Raw genomic sequence first — 17168 nt, 5'->3', positions numbered from 1 at the left:
TGACTGACTGATAGGTAACGAGCTAGTTCCTTCAGGGTGTAGCTTCACAATTGCAATTTTACGGGTTAGATTATGCGAACACGAAGTATGGACTTTGATCCTGAGGGGAGGGGAGGGGAGAGCTAACGATCAAGATGTCTGTCTATCTATCTATTCATAACCTTAACAATGCAGACCAAGAAAAACCCCCCTAAACACCTTTAAGGATTTCATGTGTAAAATATAATCAAGACTACGTACGCCTTTTGGCTTGCTTGCAAAAGAGTATTTTTCAAGAACAAAATCATGTGTGAATCTGGATTGGAATGGTTTAACAAGTATTATATCAATAGGGGATTTGAAGAGTTCGCTCCATTCAATTTCGATGTACAGTAGTTTATTTCGCTGATTACGCGTTACTCGTTATCATTTTTATCCTTGGTACAATTTCGAGGTAGGTGTCCAACAAGAACCAAAGGTCTTTCTTTACAGGTCTATAATCAAATTGTTACTCCGTTTCTGCCTCTACTTCCATTCCACCAAGTTACACATCTCTTCCGTCTAGGTCTTCGATATCTAATCGAATCTAATCTCTCCCTATTTCTACCCCTCAAAACTCTTCAAACCGCAGACAATTTTTCTTCACAACCCCGCTACCCCTATTTCCTAATCTTCCTCGCAATAATTCCTCACAACATCAATAATTCTCCTCCTTGTCGACATCTTATCAAAAACTTGCGCATGATCCAACATCCCGAACCATAAAACTTCTGTTCCTACTCCTTTCCATTCTCTGTACTTCCATTCGTCCTCATCTTCTATATCCACTTCGTCTGCTCGTGTACCATATATATCTACGGGTCTTTCAACTTCTCTTGCATCTGACTCGTCAATATCTATCAATGGCGCCACATTTACATTCGAAGTACTCTTGACTGTCCCATTCGCATCTCCGTTCGCAGCCCTCAAACTCAGCATCGATCTACCGGATAAATTTCCACAGCTTAAATACCTTCCCACTGCCTCCGTGTCCACAATCAAATCTCTTCCCGCCATACTTGCCGTAACTTTCCTTCCCTCAAAATCCTCCTTCCATAGTACATTTTCATTCCAAAAGAATTTTCTTCCCAGAGTATGACTAACTCCTGGATCCATGCTTGCGAAATAGTATAATTGGTATTCGTTCGCATCTTTTGGGATCCGACGAGTGAAATTAAATGCGACAGAAGGTAAATGTAAGCAGATGGAGACAGGATCGATGAGAACAACCGGGCCAATGCGCGAGGATAAAATCGGAGATTGCAGAAGGTGTGTGGTCACCACCGTGCCGTACGAGTGAGAAATTAGGACAAACTTCTGATCTGGCCCGAAATGTTGACTGATAATTTGAGATACCTCGAGAGCAGTTTCCTCGCGCGAGAGCGCAGAATGAGTGAGACGAAAACTAATGTTCATGATTTCGAGAGCAAGAATGCCAATGTGATCATCGGGGGTGCCGGCGGAGGCATTGAGTTCGTTAAGGAATTGGGTATAGGGATATAGACCGATACCGATGCCATGGATGAAAACGACTGGGAGTTTGGTTTTCGAAGTGTGCGGCCGGTGCCAATACGATATATGCTGAGCAGGTGAGTGATGTGTAGTAAGAAGACTGTGCGGGCGAATAGGAATGATGCTGAGGGATTGTTTGAGATTTGTACGGTAAAAGTTGAAGCCATAGTAGCGCAGGGAGCAAAATGTTAAGAAATCAACGAATCCAACACACTGTATGTAGTGATTAACATTAGCACCTCTTTTTGTTTGTCTGCAGACGAAGAATAAGAGTCCTTACACAATACCAAATCAAACTCCTATGCGACATAACAACCTCATCCAACGTCAACCTCAAACACTTAGCATTTCCTCTCCCCTCCGGAATCTCTCTCCCCAGCTGCCTCTCCAAAATCTCAATATATTCTTCCAACTCCTCCTCATCGTCCCCAGGCGGCCCACCCCGATTGAAGAAAGCCCAAAGAAAGAACTCCTTTACATTCTCCTTCCTAATCTCCCCAATATCCGCACCCAAAAACCATTTCTGCAAATACGCCTCCGGATCCGTGATATTATCCGCACACCTCTGGTATAAAATCGCTCTCTCTCCTCGCGAAGGTGCGGGTGGATGTATAGCTTCTCGTTGAAGCCAAATGCGATACGGCAGGAAGCAAAAGAGGAAGAAGAAAGATTCGGCCAGAAATACCCATTCCAAACCGCGCGCGACTCTGTAAAATTCATAATTCGTGAAGAAAGTCGTACATGCGAGACTGAAGCAATATGCTAAACTAACAAGTGGTATACTCTGCAGGGCAAAGATGCAAATCCGGATAAAGACATACTCAGCCCGTGAATTGTTAATCATGGTGGATTGGGAGTGTCGAACACTTGGTGGAATACAAGTATCGAAAGAGAATATGGAAGATTCGACGCGGAGGTCATGGAGGAATGTCTCAGGATTACCCAACAAAATGTGTCGAGGAGGATTGAACAGCTCAGCACTTATGGATATTGTCAAAGCTGTGCCGTTGGATCGTCCTTGTGTTGGGAAATCCGACGATTCCCGCCTAGGTACATTTTTATTTGGCTCACATGTCAATAATGGAATTAGAGCAATGCAATGCAATGATGAATATGAAGTGTGGCGCTCGTGGCGTATTACGCATTTGTACACTTCGCTCTCTATATACCAATATCTCTCGCAAAAAAAAAGAATAGTTAATAGACAAGTGTATTGATAATGGGCTCATAAACTGTCTTAAACCATAATTTCCAACTCCACATATAGTCTGTAAAGAACGCAATACGAGAGATCAAAGCCCCGCATTCAAAGTCTCAACAGTATGATAGAATTCCAGTCTCCAATAAACTTTGCTATTCCTCGCCTTGAAAACATTCCCAGGTTAAAGAAACGGAGTATAAAATACGAGCAAGCGGGGTGAACGGGCAACGGCCATAAACTGTATCCGCTCACCCTTTTCATCCCACTCCCGCTCGCACCCCCGTAAAGCTTATCGCAAGTGCACACCTCGATGTGATTCCCTGCAGGCTCTTCTTCTCTCCATGGCCAAGAGGTACTTTACTTCGTGGTACTCTACCAACACTTTCGAGCAAATTCTCTGGGTGCTTGATTCCTGATTATGTATACAGACATTCATAGGGAGCAAGCTGATTTCTAGAGTACCAAACGTCCGCCATCCGAGACTATGACAACGATTGTCTAGGCACCAGGAAGATATAGTCAGCGAGTGTGTCTATTGATGGTGAGTAGCAGGGTTTTCTACAGGAGAATTGAACTTTTTTGATGCTGTTCGAAAATCTAAAACTAAGAGTGGTTTGTCTACTTTGAATATAGCGGACTTTTTCAGCTGTTAGATTTGTTTTCGAGGGGTGAGGAAGACAGAATAGTGGGAAAGGAAGGGATTAGACAGGTAGAGATATATATATCTTGATAGAGCGAAAATAATGAAGGAATAAGAGATGGGCATTATAAGGTTAAAGTTTTCCATTTTAGATCAAGTGCCGAAGACTAAAAAATAGTGTTGGTATTCTCTCATGATGTCATTTCAAGTGCAGGGAGAAGATTCGGTTTGTCGAGAAACCATTTGGTATTATCATCTAGATACCAACGTATTATGAGATCTTTATGTGACGTCCATTCATGTTTTTCAACGCCATGTCCCTAGACTTCATATACAAGCGCGAGTATATTGACATTAACATCCTCTACTTATCCCCATTCATTATTTCATCGTCTCATTGTCTCAATACAACCCCCTCATCTTCAACGGCGCACTAACCCCTGTAAAATTTCCAGTCTGAGTCGTGTAATCACCCACCACACTCAGATTGGCAATTCTGCCCAACAAAAACTCTAAATGTCTGTATCCTGCACCAGGAGTATATTGTGGAATCTCGTGGCCCGCCAAGTTAACAGTCGAGAAGGTAAGTCCTCGCTCGGTGTGCCAAGTTCCCTGGTATCCCGCACCTGCAGTATCATACTGTGGAGGTGAGTTGGGAATAGCATCGTTCACAATAGAGAGAATTTCACCAATGGATTGATGGTATGGGACGTAGAAGTTTTGAGTCGAAGAAGGAGCCTCTTGGAATCCTTGAAGACCGTGCCAAGTCATGTTTTGAATGGTGATTAGAGAACCGTTGGCGAAGAGGAGGAAATCGAGAAGTCCGTGGCCGATGATGACATTGTTTGTGCGTTCGATAACGGAGGGGAGGGGACCGAGAGCAGAATCAATGGATTTGTCTCCTTCTGGGAATAGGTTGGGTCCACCAGTACAGACGAAATAATCAACGTCGACTGGCGCATGGAGAACTTCTTTGACATCGGTACGGTTGAAGTAGTTGTTGGGTCCTCCGGCAAGAGATGGAAATCCGAGTTCATCCCACAAGAATGGACAGAAATCTGTGAGGTGGTAGATGTTGAAACATGGATTGACATAGTAGACTGCGTTATAAATATCATCATAAAGATCACAACCATATTCCGATGAACTTGGAGCCGTTGGGATTGGTCCTGCTGGAGGGAAAACTGATGCATATTCGAGGAAGTCAGTGTAACCGCAAGACTTTGCTCGTGCAGTAATGTTTGCAATGTAAGTATCGTTGAGGTTGAGAACGTTCTGATAATACAGAGCTGCAGCTGTAACAGGGGCCGAACCCATGGTATCGAAATCGTTGATAGATGGATCATTGATCTAGTATATGGTTAGCAAAAAACATGGCCATTCATCCATTGCCATAGCTACACACCTGAATACCCTTCAAGTTGTAGTATGTGGTATCGTTGCGGTCCAAGAAGTTACTAGCAATGTATGGGATATATTGACCAGCATAACTCTCGCCAGTGATGTAAATCTTGTAGCCTTGCATGCTAAAGGTATCAATGAAATTCTTCCAGAATGCGGCAAATTGATTTCCAACATCAATTTCATCGTCAACAAGGATATCTCCGGGTGAGTATCCAGTGCTGACGGGTTGATCGATCCAGATCATATTGGTCAAGTTGGTCCATGAGTATGGATTTGGGATAGGTGCATATGTGCCAGATTGCCAACTGAAAGGTCCATTTTCTTGAAACAATCCATCAAGGGAGGAGCATCCTGGCTAGAGACTTATTTAGTAATGTCTCTGGGGGTAGGAGAGGAAGGGCTTGGGTATATAAACTTACACCGCCATTTAACCATATTGTGATCTCCTTTTCCGCCAAAGGGTTTTCAGATGGGAAGAACCAAAACCACAATCGATTCGTGTCGCTAGCATTGGTGCTAATAGGTAAAGTTCCGGCATATGATTCACCAATATCGAAGTCGATCTCGGGTAGCGCGGTTCCATTGACGGCAAAGGCTAGAATTGGAATCAGTACACATTCTGATTATGCAACACCCGCCTAAGAAAATTTGTGGCACGGATTGGAGATTAACTTACAAGCTGTTGAATTTGTCAAATATTTCGAGATTGATCTTGGCTTCAATGCAGGTTGCCTGGGGAGAACATGCTTTGGCTGTGCTCTTTTGGCATATTTTGCATGGGCTTCATGATGTGGCAAAACAGCTACTACTGAAGTCACAGAGGCAGCAAGCAAAACTGCTAGGGAATTTAAGCCGCGCATCTTGTAGATATCAGTGAGCAATACACAAGAACTCGAGAATCACACAACAAGAGGTTGTAGGAAGGAGAGAAGGAATCCGGACATATTTATACATTCATCCCAGCACAGGACGGGTGCCGAGGGTACGTCGAGTAGTAGAGATAGCTTGATCAACACGAGATTTTTCTTTGCCTTTGCGAATTGTCATCCGGATCATGTATGTCATCATCCATTATACCTTGACAATCCGTTGCTAACACATCCACCACGTCAATTACCCTAGACGGCAGATAGCTACCCATGGGAAAAAAGAGCGATTGGCCTCCTCATCCGATCAACGTCTCTAGTATGTCGCTTTACCTAAAAAATCATCAAATCTCTCGCACTCAATCTTCACGCCTTCTTAGCTGAGTAAGTGCTGGTCCGAGGCACTGAGGGGGGAATCAGTGGGGGACCTTACTTAAGCTCGAAAAGGAAGCTAGGAAAAAGCCCGCGTGCCACTAAGCCCAAACCTTCCAAGCTCCCGCAGAGATAGGCGAACCTTGGCTCCAGAACCAACCACTCGGCAAGGATATATCGCATGGACCCGTCATTAGGCACACTGAAGAACTCAATCAAGCTTTTATCGAAGGTCCGACTACATTTGCTTCCTTGCTAGCTGGTGTCTAAATATGAGTCGTCTCTATCGTATATACTTCTTGGTCACACTCAGCGACATAATGTCACCATGTCTAACACTAGACGGGAATGCAAAGCGATGAGAATCCTTGCGGGTCTCTGGCAGTGTTGTGGAACAAAAGATAAACAATCGAACTTCATGTAGTATTCGTGACTGATCGCTAGAAAGCGTTAAAAATGTGAAACCTATGTGTAATTTTACATCAAACTCTACATTCTGACAATCGTACTCATGATGGGTGTCAATAGTACGTGTCGGAGACATCTCAATACTGCTAGGCTCAGATTTACATTTTAAAACTCCTGGCCAAAATCTTTTCGTGTATAACATTAAAGGAGACGACGAACAGCCTCTATGGCTGCACCAGCCGCCTCGCCTTCGACAGCATGTTCTTCCGGATTAGCTGAACGACAAGTTAGTTTGACTGAAATATGGGTTTGGTACCACGAAGATCTCCACGATCGAATATTTTACTTACGGTAAAAGAAAGCCGCCACTGCAATGATGATGTAAACAATCACGCACAGAGCTCCTTCTAAATAATTACTCTTTTGGTCTCGCAGGAAATTTCCTACAACCAGAATAGATAGGATCAGGACAACGATCTGAAAGACCTCAAAGTCGAGATCTAATCCCTTATTTAACCCCCAGGAAATGATGACAACCAAAGGACCATTAAACAATGCTGTTTGAATCGTTGCGCCTAGAACATGAGATAAGGCAAAGTTCATCTGGTTGTCGTAAGCCTCGTCTATCGCAGAGAGATGTTCGGCAGCTTTTTCAACGAGAGGAACAAGAATAAGGCCCATAAATGCATCAGAAATATGATGTTCTTTTACAATTGTTGGAATCTGTTCGACCAAACTGATGGCAATGAGAGTCACTAGAGCAATCGAAATTGCAAGAGCAATGACACACTCAGTGAAGGTGAGTTTGTCTTTTTGCAAATCCCTATGACGATCCTCGTCCCTAAGTTCGTCTGCTTCTAGAATCGCATCGTAGATGCCGTGATGGGTTCGCATCTGGAAGAAAACGTAGGTACCGTAGGCAATTATAAGAAGTACGGATGTGATGCGAGAAATGTTGAGGACTTTTTCTGCGATAACTTCGGCTGTCAGTTCTGTGGATTGTTTCAATGACAAGGCCGTTGCGAATGCCGCGGGCACGATGAGACCAAGTCCACTGTTGTAAAGTCAGCGATACGCGCATTGTCTATAAGAATATCTCTTACGCCGTTAACAACAGTCCACTTCCAACTTCACTAACAGCTTCGTCGAATTCCTGCTCTAAAATGTGATTTAGCAACAGAAACCAAAGGATACGAGACATTGAGCCTACCATCTCGTGTCAGACCACCAACAAAAAAGCACATTCCCAAACATAATAGTAAGGTAGCTAGCATTGAGCCTAAAATCGCAGCTTGAATGACCTCATATTCATCTCTATTTGAGCGGGTTAGTGATTGTAAATATAGAATGAGACAATACTTCCTGACCTTGTTAGAAGGACTATGAAAAGAATCATCTCAACAAGACTTCCAAGTGTTGTTTCCAACAATATGCCAAACACCTTTGGTAATTTTCTCGCCAGCTCTTGTCCGGCGAAGCCAATTAAATTCGCACAGGGCACCATGGCGATGTAATTGAGGATGAAAACCACCAGATTGAGGTCTGGCCTCGCATATCGAACGGCGAGTGCTGCAGGCACAACAGGCCACAGAATGTTGACAAGTCGAGAAGCATCACTGGTCGAAGTCCAGCATATCTTGAAGAAATGGAAAGGGTGTATGCCGCGTCTACCACTTTCTCCGTCAGGCTGAATACCCTTTGTAACTTTGTAGCCCTTGTGGTTGACTCTATGCGTAGGTAGCATGTGGTGCAGAGTTTCCGATAAGTTATGATGTGCGGTCGTCGAACGTCCAGTACTAGTTTCCACCGAAACCTCTGCAACGTGGCCGTGGACTCGCGGTGGCGTGGCCATTTCGATGTCCTCCTTTGGCGCCGTCGAACTACTGGTTGTATGGTGTTTGCGTCTTTGAGCTTTTTGCGCCATGATGGAGATCTAGATTTGGAAGGTAGAGATAATGACTTGAAATTGAAGGTCGTCGTTGCCGTCTTTCGTTCTCTGTAAGAGGTTGTTATGGTTTTTTGCTGATTGTTTCCTCGTTCGTTCCTGCGACATTAATTGGGTCCAAACCTCAAAAGACACGACGCGCTATTCACTATTAAAAACCCGGATTCTGGCGGTGAAATCGAAGTAAAATAAGATTGTACTGTAGCGTGAATAATCCCTCAAAATGAGGAGAAACAATTCGAGGCATTTTTGACACCACAGCTGCCAAGCACCCAGCCGACACGCTTGGCGACAGCAATTTGAACAAACCGGCTTTGGAGAAAAGATGATATTTTACTTCTGTTAAGATACAACCAGGCCTTTAGCCGTTGAGGCATGGAGCAGCCAAAATAGAGACGAGTGAGCCGGCAATGGTTCTCTCAGCCATCGGGCTGCTCTCGCTCAAGCAATTTGCTGGCATTCTCCCACGCCAATTGAAGAAATGGCGATGTGCGCCGAGCTCTACACTGTAACCATGACGCCCCAAAGCAGTGACCACGAGTGTATTTGCAGGAAGAACCTACTATTTAGCTGAGGTGATGGGAGAGTGAGAAATAACTCCTCCAATCACTTACAAACCTTGAAATGGAGTCAAATCACCCAACACAATATAGTATAGTACACAGATTGGTCGAACTCCTGTGTGAAGAATTAAAACGAGGTGTGTTTTTCTTTTTTTTTTTTCAAACGTGGATTAGGTGAGAGAGCGGAATAGTAAGACGGAGGGGATGACATTTATTTATATGTTCTTTGGGGCGAAATAAAGGGACCTTCGCTTGGCTATGATTAACTACATGTGCCTAATAACTATGCTTGACATATCTTTTCTCATTAATCTCTTGACCTTCATCATTCCAAGAGTTTTATCAGTAAATGGCCGCATTCGAGTCAGATAGTCCAGCAGTCCAAGAGATAATGGCGTGTCCGCCCTCGAATAATTACCAAATATTATCAATCGGTTTCAACTTAGTGGACTGCAGCCATCCGGTTTATCCGATCTTGCGTAGGGCTTAGGTGGGCGCTGGATGCATCTTTCAGACTTCCAAGCATTGACACAACAACAGCCATTTCGGTATGTTGGTGAGGTGGTATCGATTCGAGAAGATAAAAATGAATTGTGTACGGTTACATGCTTATTATTGCGGTATGAGTGACCAGTTCGAACAACGCCTAAACCTGAATGGTATAAAAACAACATAGTACTCCTGGGATATCCTCGTCTCAGAATGAACTGTCGATGAGATTCCCTCCGACCCTCAACGCCAATCGCTCCTAGATATGTCCGCCTCCAAGGTATCATTACCAATCGTCACCAATCATCGCCGGCATTCCCCCTATAGTGCCCCTGTTTATGGTGCGTATTTCGCTGGGTCATGTTTTGAGATCACGTACCAGGCATCTGTGCGATTGTCAGCACATCAACACATACATAGCACAGGACATGGTCATGAACTTACGGATAACACCAGGGATCCAGCCAAGGATAGTCAAGCAGATATTGATAAGAAAATCAACTCCACATGCAGTCTTCAAAAAGACAGCTAGAGGCGGGATGAAGATGGCAACAATGTATGCAAATACATCCGCCTGTGAAATTTGTTAGAGGGATTCCGATAATTCCTAGCATGAGATGAGAGAAGGTACACTTACAGAAGATGATGCCGCCATTATGTCTTTAGTATTGGAATTGAGTTGGAGTGGTTGGTATGTGAGCGAGTGTTGGTGACGATGTTTTGGTTGATGAATGTAGGAAGATGTTCGATGTAGTTAGTCAATTGTTATGATTGAGAGTATTAACATTTGCGGAGAACATGAAAACGTCCTCATTATATACTGTTGCGCTCTCCCCCGACAAAGACAAAAACTCCAAATCTTGGCAAGACCGGTCGCATGGATGATGAGTTAAACTCGATAATTTGGAGTCAAGATGACGTATGTTCACCATGGCTGAGTGTGGCTAAGATGGTGCTGCTTTTTGCCAAGCTCCAGGATTATGTCCATGGATAATTCAACAACATCCTCAATATACACATCATACTATTATAGCAGCAGCGGTACATGCACAGTTACAGCCACAAATATGGGGAGAGCTTCGGCATTGACTTCCGAACTCTCTACTTTTGGAGAACTCATGATGTTCAAAGATGCCAGGATTCTATTCATATCACATCACATCATATCGCATCAGATCACATTGTATGAAATCAGGGTCGTAACAATGCAGAAGCACCAAGCCGCGTATGCGGCAACGAATATGGAAGAACAAGATTCCGCAGCGCTTAACAAGCATACTTCCAGCATCAATACCGAAGACTGCACGATCTCATCCACAAACTCAACCTCGCCGTCTACTTCCCCGTCGCCACATAGCAAGCCCTGTACCGTATGCCATACACCTCGCGATGTACTGATACGATGTCAAATTGACGACACGAAAAAATGGCATTTCGTATGTACAGGTAGATGCTGGAAAGATGTTAGCGGAGGGAAAGTAGATGGTGATGGCAAACATCCAGCGTATAGATATGGAGGGATGTGGAAGAACAAGCATGAAGCGGTTAGTGCGAAGATTAAGGGAAAAGCGAAGGATAAGAATCGGAGGAAGGATGCTGGCAAGTCGGAGGGCCATCTGACAATTGGAGAAGTGGAAAACGGAGTTTGAACGTTGAGGAGTAGGTGTACAGAGGAACAGAGGAACAGATAATGCTTAAAATGGACATCAATCAAACCCAGAAGGATCAACTACGCGAAGACTATGCGAGTGCGAGGTATTCCGTGCAGTTTTTGATTCCGAGGAAAATATGATCAATAATGAAGGACTCGCCGTTCACACGATCTGAGAGTCATCGCGGTATGCAGCGAGTAAGTTCACAACCAGTAGACGTGTAAATGGATGTCTACCAGGTAGACGTTGAATCACGTTACATCTGCCATCATTGAACTCGAGATAAACATACAATACAAGATCAAAGAAACACATACAGAAGTTCACGTGAGAGACCACCCACGATCTAAACACCCATATCAACTTCCGCAACTCAACAAAACATCACAAAGCCGGCAATAAACACAAGCGAGACCACACCCAGCTCTCCGATATATATCCAAGTACGCGATCACCCAACAAGCACCCACACGCCTCGATGGCGCAGCGGTAGAATTCATCATTCTCGAGAATGTTGTCCACCTTTCTACTTAGCATTGTCAGGGCTTCGATTCGGACAGTGACACCGATCGGATATATGAATTATCTAATGTATAACATATCCGATGGTGGTTCATTGGGGCTAAAGAGCGTCGCGCTCTTAAGCTTTTGCTGGTTTGATGGATGGGTGGGAGGGAATGGCGGGGGAAGTTCTTTTTTGGAGAGGCTTCCTTCTTATTTATGTATTGATGGATGATGGATGGTACGGAGAATCGTTTTGGAGTATGCGGTGGAGAAGAATGTGATGTTTTTGGAGGAGGGACGTTGGTTTTAAGTGGAGCATGTGGATGGAGTAAGTAAGGAGTTGAACTGAGATGAGATGAGATGAGAGTTGAGGAGAGGATGAGGTGAGAGTGAAGTGTGAATTGGTTGGTGGATCAGTCCGAAATTCTTGACTCTTACCACTTCCTTAATTTCCTATCATCATGTACTCGGATCTCCTACGCAAGCTTTCCATCTTCCAAATCCTCAGCCTCTCATTCTCTTCAAATCTGTCTTTGATAATCTAGAAAGCCTCACAAAACAGCAGATACCAAACTTGATAACCAAACGCAGTCTTGCATTTTCATTCTGATTGCGAGTCTTTGCAATGGATCGATATAAATCGTAGTTAAGTTGTCAAAATGCATGACAATGGAAGATTACATACATTACTTTACCATTTACTCTCTTCTTTCCTCTGGGTCTTCTTCACGTCTTCATCTTCCTTTCTGATTTTCCCAAATCCACGAGAACTCAAGGGAAGATTCATCTCGCATGTACATCTTGATGTCAATGCCGGGTCTTCTTTGCGCCCTGTTCTCCTTGCCACTAGAAGATTGAAGCTTGATTTCTGTATCTATTGTATGTATTTGTGAAGGGTGTGGGGGATATGGATACACGCACTTAAGAAGCGGCACGTTGAGAGAGGAACTTGGAGATATACAAGCACAATTTTAGTGGGAGCTAGAATCTCCGAGAATGGAACGTCTGTAGTTGGTACAGACTATCAAATTCGATCCGAGTCTCCGTTTCTACTTTCTACCATCTCTGTTATATTCATTCATAACAAACAGAAATTCACAATCTTCACTTCGACGTTTCAAGTTCTCAACAGAGTTTCCCGAGTTTCACCACCACCGAAAATCGTTTTAGTCTTCAATGGCAAACATTTCATAAATCGTTGCAAGTCTTCTAAACTTCTCAGTTCTAAATAATTGAACCTTTCAGTGAGTAAAAGATAACCAAGCGCTGCTCCATCCCTAACATTCCCATAATTAGTAGATGGTATAGTTTAACGTCGATTTCAGACTTCCGTCAGTAACCTCAAGACCAGTAACATCCAGCGCTATGTCAAGTGCATATCTTCAAACTTTCCCACGGTAACTTATCCAACAACTTGATATCTTTCGCTGAAGCAGCAATGAATAAAAGTGCTTTTCTCCCCTGCCATAAATCTTCTTCAGACATCCATCAACAACCCAGTCTTTCTTGCCCATTCCACACTCCTCCCCCTCTCACACCCCCAATCTACCACTCAAACGAATCACGCTCAAGCTCCCACGCCTCAACTTCATTCCCCGGGTACGGTTCTTGCTCAAACTCATCCGCATCACCAACTGGTTTCTCCGCCTGCCTTACCAAATCATTTTCATACTCCCATTTTTTCGACGCGAAACTCCCCGGAGGACATCCCGGACAATCGCAAAAGAACCCATAATTTTGATACAAATGAGTGGGCACATTCGCATACGAGATGGTGATTTCTTGACCCTTGCTTATGTCCCTGAGGGTAGTGAATACCATTTTATTAATATCTTTACGGAAACCATACGTGCTATTGCAGAACCCGGGACATGCGTGATTGAAACGAGACGAATTGAGGAAGATTCCAGATTTGCCTCCGGGTACGTGAAAACTATAGACGAGGAAAGTCAGTGATGCATGCAATCATCTCACACGTGATAAGCTGGACGGTGTATAGCTTTGGTAATTGGGGCGGATACACATACCGGTTAGTCTGAAAGATTGCAAGAACCTTGTGCGCAGCGAGACCATGCCAATGATGCAATTTCAGATAGGCAGCTTGTTGTTCCGCCGTCAACTGTTCAAAGTGATAGTAGATTTGCACCATAGAAGATAAGAACAAAGGTTCCTCGGAATGAATCATAGTTTCAGACTCAATATTTACTTTGGCGAAACAGCCTAGACCGCCCTTTGGAGAACGTTTGACTTCGTAGAACTCGTTCTCGAATGTTGGCGCTTTCTCTGGAGGAGGAGAAGGAGGCAGAAGTAGAGGTGGTGATGATTTGGAACAAGGAGGGAGATCAACTGCATGTGATGATGAAGACTTGGGATCAGTTGTTAATGTGGAATCGGGCAGTGTAACTACCATGGGTGGCGTCAGGCACAGTGGGGCCAACAACGATGATTCAGAGACAGGAAAGACCAAGGAAGATGTGATTGAGCTTTTTCGGGTCGACACTGGGGAGTCCAAGGAAGACGAGTATATTGGTTTCAAGGGAGAAGCTGGTGGCGTTAAGAGTCCCATCAGTTCTCCCTTGCTCCCATCGAGCCTTTTCTCTTTGGCTGGGGATGCACGTCTGTAACTCTGTAATAAAATTGCTGGTTAATGAAATTTATGATACAAGGCGAGCTATAAGTTCGTTACCTTTCCCGTTTTCCACTTCATGGCTATTTTGAACCATTCTTCAAAATGACTGGCCTCCGCTAGTGGGAGTATGTGAGCGGTGGTAGCATCCATTGTCGAATAAAGGTGGATGGGTTGAATATATGTGTTTCTGTCCGTAAAGAAGATTGGTAGATTGGGTTCAAATTTGAGAGGAAACGAAGATGTGGCAGTACAGAGTCTTCTTAAAATAAATATGGATTGGTATGCGAATCCGTCTAATTAAATGTCCAAATCAAGGTGGAGAAATGAGGGGGGAGAAACGGTGAATGTGTGCAAATTGATTTTTACTGTGATTTCGGGTCAGGAGGGATTTCTGTGCCTACCCAAAAGTGAAATTAGGGGCGTTTTATAAGTTCAAGCTAAGGATTCTTTCTGCGGTTGCGTTGAGAATGGAATATCTGGAAGTGACTCCTTTTACCAACTTTATTGGTTGCTGCTCATAAAGTTGACCTGCGGAAGAAAAGAGCCTATATTCACGTCCACAGACAGCAGTAATTTCTTGTTGGTGGGAAATTCTAGATACAAGAATAGATCTACCATACTTTGCAAGAGAACACTTTCTCTCTTTATTTTTGATTGAGAAAATTATAGCTGGAGTGTCATATTCTGACAAAGATAGTGAGTAGTATGTTTGACAACAAACACACATAAGAAGTGGTAAAAGAAGAAACTGCAACGAGCAACAAGCATCATTGACACTCACTTGGAAAGCACCTTTGGAAAGCAGATAAAGTCAAAACAAACCCGCAAAGCAGAAACTGACGCAAAAGAATTACAGAAGTTTCCATGCTGGAAATACGGGAAGTTTGCCATTTCTTGTTGCAAGAAAAGAAAGTTCTCTGCCGGAAGCCGAACTTTATGCAGGTTGTTGAAACTTTAGTAAACGGGCAAGTACATAGCCGATTGATTCATTTGCCTCAGAATCACTTACGTCGAGAATTACATTCTCCAATATTTCGATTATTGAGATGGCCAGGCGATGAATGAGTGTTTGCAAGCAGAAAATACATCTAGAAAGTATATTCTCAGATAAGACGGTTAGATTTATCATACAGAATGGGAACTCGAATGCGAAAGCTTAAAGGGACAGATTTTCAATGGCCAACGATAAAGCATTTCTTGATTGGACCATAGCACTGAGATGGAAGATCATAGATACATACGAGTGAAGGTTGAAGCAATAATAATTAGTCATTTAGATCTCCCAATTCACTTTGATAACTCCGTAGAGCTACCACTGCTATCACAAGTGCATGCCATATGTGAATGACCTAACCACCATTATTTAGACAACTACTTTCACCAATTTTGCCATTTTTCAGAAGTTCCACTTTGAACGGCGGGTCGCTAATTTTGTTAGCAAGATTCATCGTTAAGATGTGCATTACTAACCTTAGCAATCCTATCAATCCACTTCAATAAGTGCGGGAATGCATTCATCTCTTCCTTTGTGATTGCACCCGAGAAGTCCCATGCATTCAACCATGCTGAAAGTCATTGTCAACTAACAAGGCCCCATACAGACTATTGAGACAACTTACGCCAAGTTCCAATATCTGCAACGGAATATTTTCCTTTCCCATTACCAGCCAAGTAATCACGAGGCTCGCCAGTATATTTTCCTGACAAGCGAATCTCAAGCACCCCAAAAATACGCAGGGTCTCGTCCTTGAATCTCTTTATGGCTCCTGTGTATCCATTGGGATTAGTTGAATCCTGCGCATAAAGGTGAAGAATAACTACTGACCTGGATTCTTCTCGCCTGCAATCTTGGAAAAGTAGTTCACTTGGCCTTGGTACTACAAATTGAAGTCATTAGCAATGCTTAAACATCATGACTTTGGATGGAATTTCCAGAGAATGTGGAGAGTTGAGGAATCCTCCATAGAATGGTGATAGTATAGATAACATCTCGATGCTCGCACTTACCGGGGCACCCTATCAAACTGTTAGCCGGGCAATATCGTCGGAGTAACGAAGATCTTACACTACCATGCCAGAAGAACATCCATTGAAGGCACTCATTTCTCTCAAGCTCGTCCTTGAATCCAAAAATATCCTTGCTATCGAACTCCTTCAAGAGGTAGAGTAATTCTGCACTGGTCTCCATTACTGGAAATGGAGGGGTCTTGGTGTTATCAATCAAAATGGGAATTCGACCTGCAAGATACTAAGCATCGAACCCCCACACAACTTTCTATCTTAACATACCGTTCGGATTCAACTTCAAGAACCAGTCTTTCTTTTGCTCATTAGTTGAGATATGGATGAGAGTGTGGGTGTCTAAATTAGTTAGCAAGACTCTATACGCGCGATTCCAGGTGGCACTCATTACAGTCGGTGCCATATGCCGCCTTCAACTCCTCGAGCATAATCTGAACTTTTTTGCCATTAGGCGTTGACATTGTTACAAGATGAAGTCCCTTGGTTATCTCAGTCAGCTGTATAGCTTGGCAGACAAGCCGATCGTAACTAACCTTCGCATTCTTGACTTCATCTGGGGTACCTTCAAGATAGAAACTGGAAGACATCTTGGAATCGTCCTTGTCCGTGACAATACTCTGAATAATTGAGATAGGCTCGAGGTCTTTGAAATTTGAAATGTGAAATGTGAAATGTGAAATGTGAACTTTGATGGAGAGTGGAGAGATGCAGTGAGGTGAAGTGAAGTGAAGTGAATTGAGAGTATGAGTAGTGGGGATGATGCGGGGATATCTCACCAGCGTCATCGACTTTTATTAATCCAGAGCGACCAGTGTTTACTTCATCATGGTCGCACAGCCGGACTAGTTGCCCAATCCTGACAAATGTTTATGATTTACCCGCCGCAGTGTGTATAAATTGATTGGCAAGCGACTTGGTTTGACAGTCAGATGAACATGAACAT

General features: G+C 43.6%; 7 protein-coding genes across 7 annotated transcripts; 1 reads left to right on the top strand and 6 right to left on the bottom strand.

Annotated features, from left to right (window-relative positions):
• Window positions 1-306: 306 nt before the first annotated feature.
• Window positions 307-2597, bottom strand: BCIN_06g02520 (hypothetical protein). Its single transcript, XM_001560406.2, has 2 exons — window positions 1811-2597; window positions 307-1743 (listed from the first exon to the last, which is right to left on the bottom strand). The coding sequence occupies exons 1-2, from the start codon at window positions 2372-2374 to the stop codon at window positions 646-648; spliced, it is 1662 nt and encodes a 553-aa protein (XP_001560456.1). The 5' UTR covers window positions 2375-2597; the 3' UTR covers window positions 307-645.
• Window positions 2598-3491: 894 nt separating this feature from the next.
• On the bottom strand, window positions 3492-5914 carry BCIN_06g02510 (hypothetical protein). The gene is made up of 4 exons (XM_024693397.1): window positions 5452-5914; window positions 5195-5370; window positions 4777-5130; window positions 3492-4721 (listed from the first exon to the last, which is right to left on the bottom strand). The coding sequence occupies exons 1-4, from the start codon at window positions 5633-5635 to the stop codon at window positions 3774-3776; spliced, it is 1662 nt and encodes a 553-aa protein (XP_024549183.1). The 5' UTR covers window positions 5636-5914; the 3' UTR covers window positions 3492-3773.
• A 518-nt stretch (window positions 5915-6432) lies between these two features.
• BCIN_06g02500 (hypothetical protein) lies at window positions 6433-8772 on the bottom strand. The gene is made up of 5 exons (XM_001560403.2): window positions 7789-8772; window positions 7632-7735; window positions 7525-7579; window positions 6772-7475; window positions 6433-6696 (listed from the first exon to the last, which is right to left on the bottom strand). Exons 1-5 carry the CDS (start codon window positions 8343-8345, stop codon window positions 6623-6625), a joined length of 1494 nt encoding a protein of 497 aa, XP_001560453.1. The 5' UTR covers window positions 8346-8772; the 3' UTR covers window positions 6433-6622.
• A 348-nt stretch (window positions 8773-9120) lies between these two features.
• Window positions 9121-10295, bottom strand: BCIN_06g02490 (hypothetical protein). Its single transcript, XM_001560402.2, has 3 exons — window positions 10056-10295; window positions 9863-9992; window positions 9121-9804 (listed from the first exon to the last, which is right to left on the bottom strand). The coding sequence occupies exons 1-3, from the start codon at window positions 10071-10073 to the stop codon at window positions 9755-9757; spliced, it is 198 nt and encodes a 65-aa protein (XP_001560452.1). The 5' UTR covers window positions 10074-10295; the 3' UTR covers window positions 9121-9754.
• A 55-nt stretch (window positions 10296-10350) lies between these two features.
• On the top strand, window positions 10351-11137 carry BCIN_06g02480 (hypothetical protein). The gene has a single exon (XM_001560401.2). It carries the CDS (start codon window positions 10399-10401, stop codon window positions 11065-11067), a length of 669 nt encoding a protein of 222 aa, XP_001560451.2. The 5' UTR covers window positions 10351-10398; the 3' UTR covers window positions 11068-11137.
• A 1737-nt stretch (window positions 11138-12874) lies between these two features.
• BCIN_06g02470 (hypothetical protein) lies at window positions 12875-14732 on the bottom strand. The gene is made up of 3 exons (XM_024693396.1): window positions 14261-14732; window positions 13602-14200; window positions 12875-13507 (listed from the first exon to the last, which is right to left on the bottom strand). Exons 1-3 carry the CDS (start codon window positions 14351-14353, stop codon window positions 13120-13122), a joined length of 1080 nt encoding a protein of 359 aa, XP_024549182.1. The 5' UTR covers window positions 14354-14732; the 3' UTR covers window positions 12875-13119.
• Window positions 14733-15311: 579 nt separating this feature from the next.
• Bcgst4 lies at window positions 15312-16988 on the bottom strand. Its single transcript, XM_024693395.1, has 9 exons — window positions 16759-16988; window positions 16617-16704; window positions 16493-16564; window positions 16269-16441; window positions 16211-16219; window positions 16029-16080; window positions 15823-15969; window positions 15674-15768; window positions 15312-15628 (listed from the first exon to the last, which is right to left on the bottom strand). The coding sequence occupies exons 1-9, from the start codon at window positions 16810-16812 to the stop codon at window positions 15581-15583; spliced, it is 738 nt and encodes a 245-aa protein (XP_024549181.1). The 5' UTR covers window positions 16813-16988; the 3' UTR covers window positions 15312-15580.
• Between the last annotated feature and the right edge of the window lie 180 nt (window positions 16989-17168).

The sequence above is a fragment of the Botrytis cinerea genome, chromosome 6 (assembly GCF_000143535.2).
Source record: "Botrytis cinerea B05.10 chromosome 6, complete sequence".
Classification (NCBI taxonomy): Eukaryota; Fungi; Ascomycota; class Leotiomycetes; order Helotiales; family Sclerotiniaceae; genus Botrytis; species Botrytis cinerea.
The sequence above is the reverse complement of the archived record's forward strand: the minus strand, read 5'-3'. Positions and strand labels throughout refer to the sequence as shown.

What these genes read in the sequence shown, in the direction of transcription:
- BCIN_06g02490 (XM_001560402.2), bottom strand. An exon ending in CTGGATCCCTGGTGTTATCC is followed by an intron (nt 9,805 to 9,862) that starts GTAAGTTCATGA and finishes ACAATCGCACAG; the next exon opens with ATGCCTGGTACGTGATCTCA.
- Bcgst4 (XM_024693395.1), bottom strand. Translation starts at nt 16,812, where the DNA reads ATGTCTTCCAGTTTCTATCTTGAAGGTACCCCAGATGAAGTCAAGAAT. An exon ending in GGCGGCATATGGCACCGACT is followed by an intron (nt 16,565 to 16,616) that starts GTAATGAGTGCC and finishes TAACTAATTTAG; the next exon opens with ACACCCACACTCTCATCCAT. An exon ending in TGCAGGCGAGAAGAATCCAG is followed by an intron (nt 15,970 to 16,028) that starts GTCAGTAGTTAT and finishes ATGGATACACAG; the next exon opens with GAGCCATAAAGAGATTCAAG.
- BCIN_06g02520 (XM_001560406.2), bottom strand. Translation starts at nt 2,374, where the DNA reads ATGATTAACAATTCACGGGCTGAGTATGTCTTTATCCGGATTTGCATC. An exon ending in GGAGTTTGATTTGGTATTGT is followed by an intron (nt 1,744 to 1,810) that starts GTAAGGACTCTT and finishes CACTACATACAG; the next exon opens with TGTGTTGGATTCGTTGATTT.
- BCIN_06g02500 (XM_001560403.2), bottom strand. Translation starts at nt 8,345, where the DNA reads ATGGCGCAAAAAGCTCAAAGACGCAAACACCATACAACCAGTAGTTCG. An exon ending in TTCATAGTCCTTCTAACAAG is followed by an intron (nt 7,736 to 7,788) that starts GTCAGGAAGTAT and finishes CCGCTCAAATAG; the next exon opens with AGATGAATATGAGGTCATTC. An exon ending in TGGTGGTCTGACACGAGATG is followed by an intron (nt 7,580 to 7,631) that starts GTAGGCTCAATG and finishes ATCACATTTTAG; the next exon opens with AGCAGGAATTCGACGAAGCT.
- BCIN_06g02510 (XM_024693397.1), bottom strand. Translation starts at nt 5,635, where the DNA reads ATGCGCGGCTTAAATTCCCTAGCAGTTTTGCTTGCTGCCTCTGTGACT. An exon ending in TTTGACAAATTCAACAGCTT is followed by an intron (nt 5,371 to 5,451) that starts GTAAGTTAATCT and finishes TTCCAATTCTAG; the next exon opens with CCTTTGCCGTCAATGGAACC. An exon ending in CAATATGGTTAAATGGCGGT is followed by an intron (nt 5,131 to 5,194) that starts GTAAGTTTATAT and finishes ATAAGTCTCTAG; the next exon opens with CCAGGATGCTCCTCCCTTGA.
- BCIN_06g02470 (XM_024693396.1), bottom strand. Translation starts at nt 14,353, where the DNA reads ATGGATGCTACCACCGCTCACATACTCCCACTAGCGGAGGCCAGTCAT. An exon ending in TGAAGTGGAAAACGGGAAAG is followed by an intron (nt 14,201 to 14,260) that starts GTAACGAACTTA and finishes ATTTTATTACAG; the next exon opens with AGTTACAGACGTGCATCCCC. An exon ending in GCAATCTTTCAGACTAACCG is followed by an intron (nt 13,508 to 13,601) that starts GTATGTGTATCC and finishes CCTCGTCTATAG; the next exon opens with TTTTCACGTACCCGGAGGCA.
- BCIN_06g02480 (XM_001560401.2), top strand. Translation starts at nt 10,399, where the DNA reads ATGTCCATGGATAATTCAACAACATCCTCAATATACACATCATACTAT.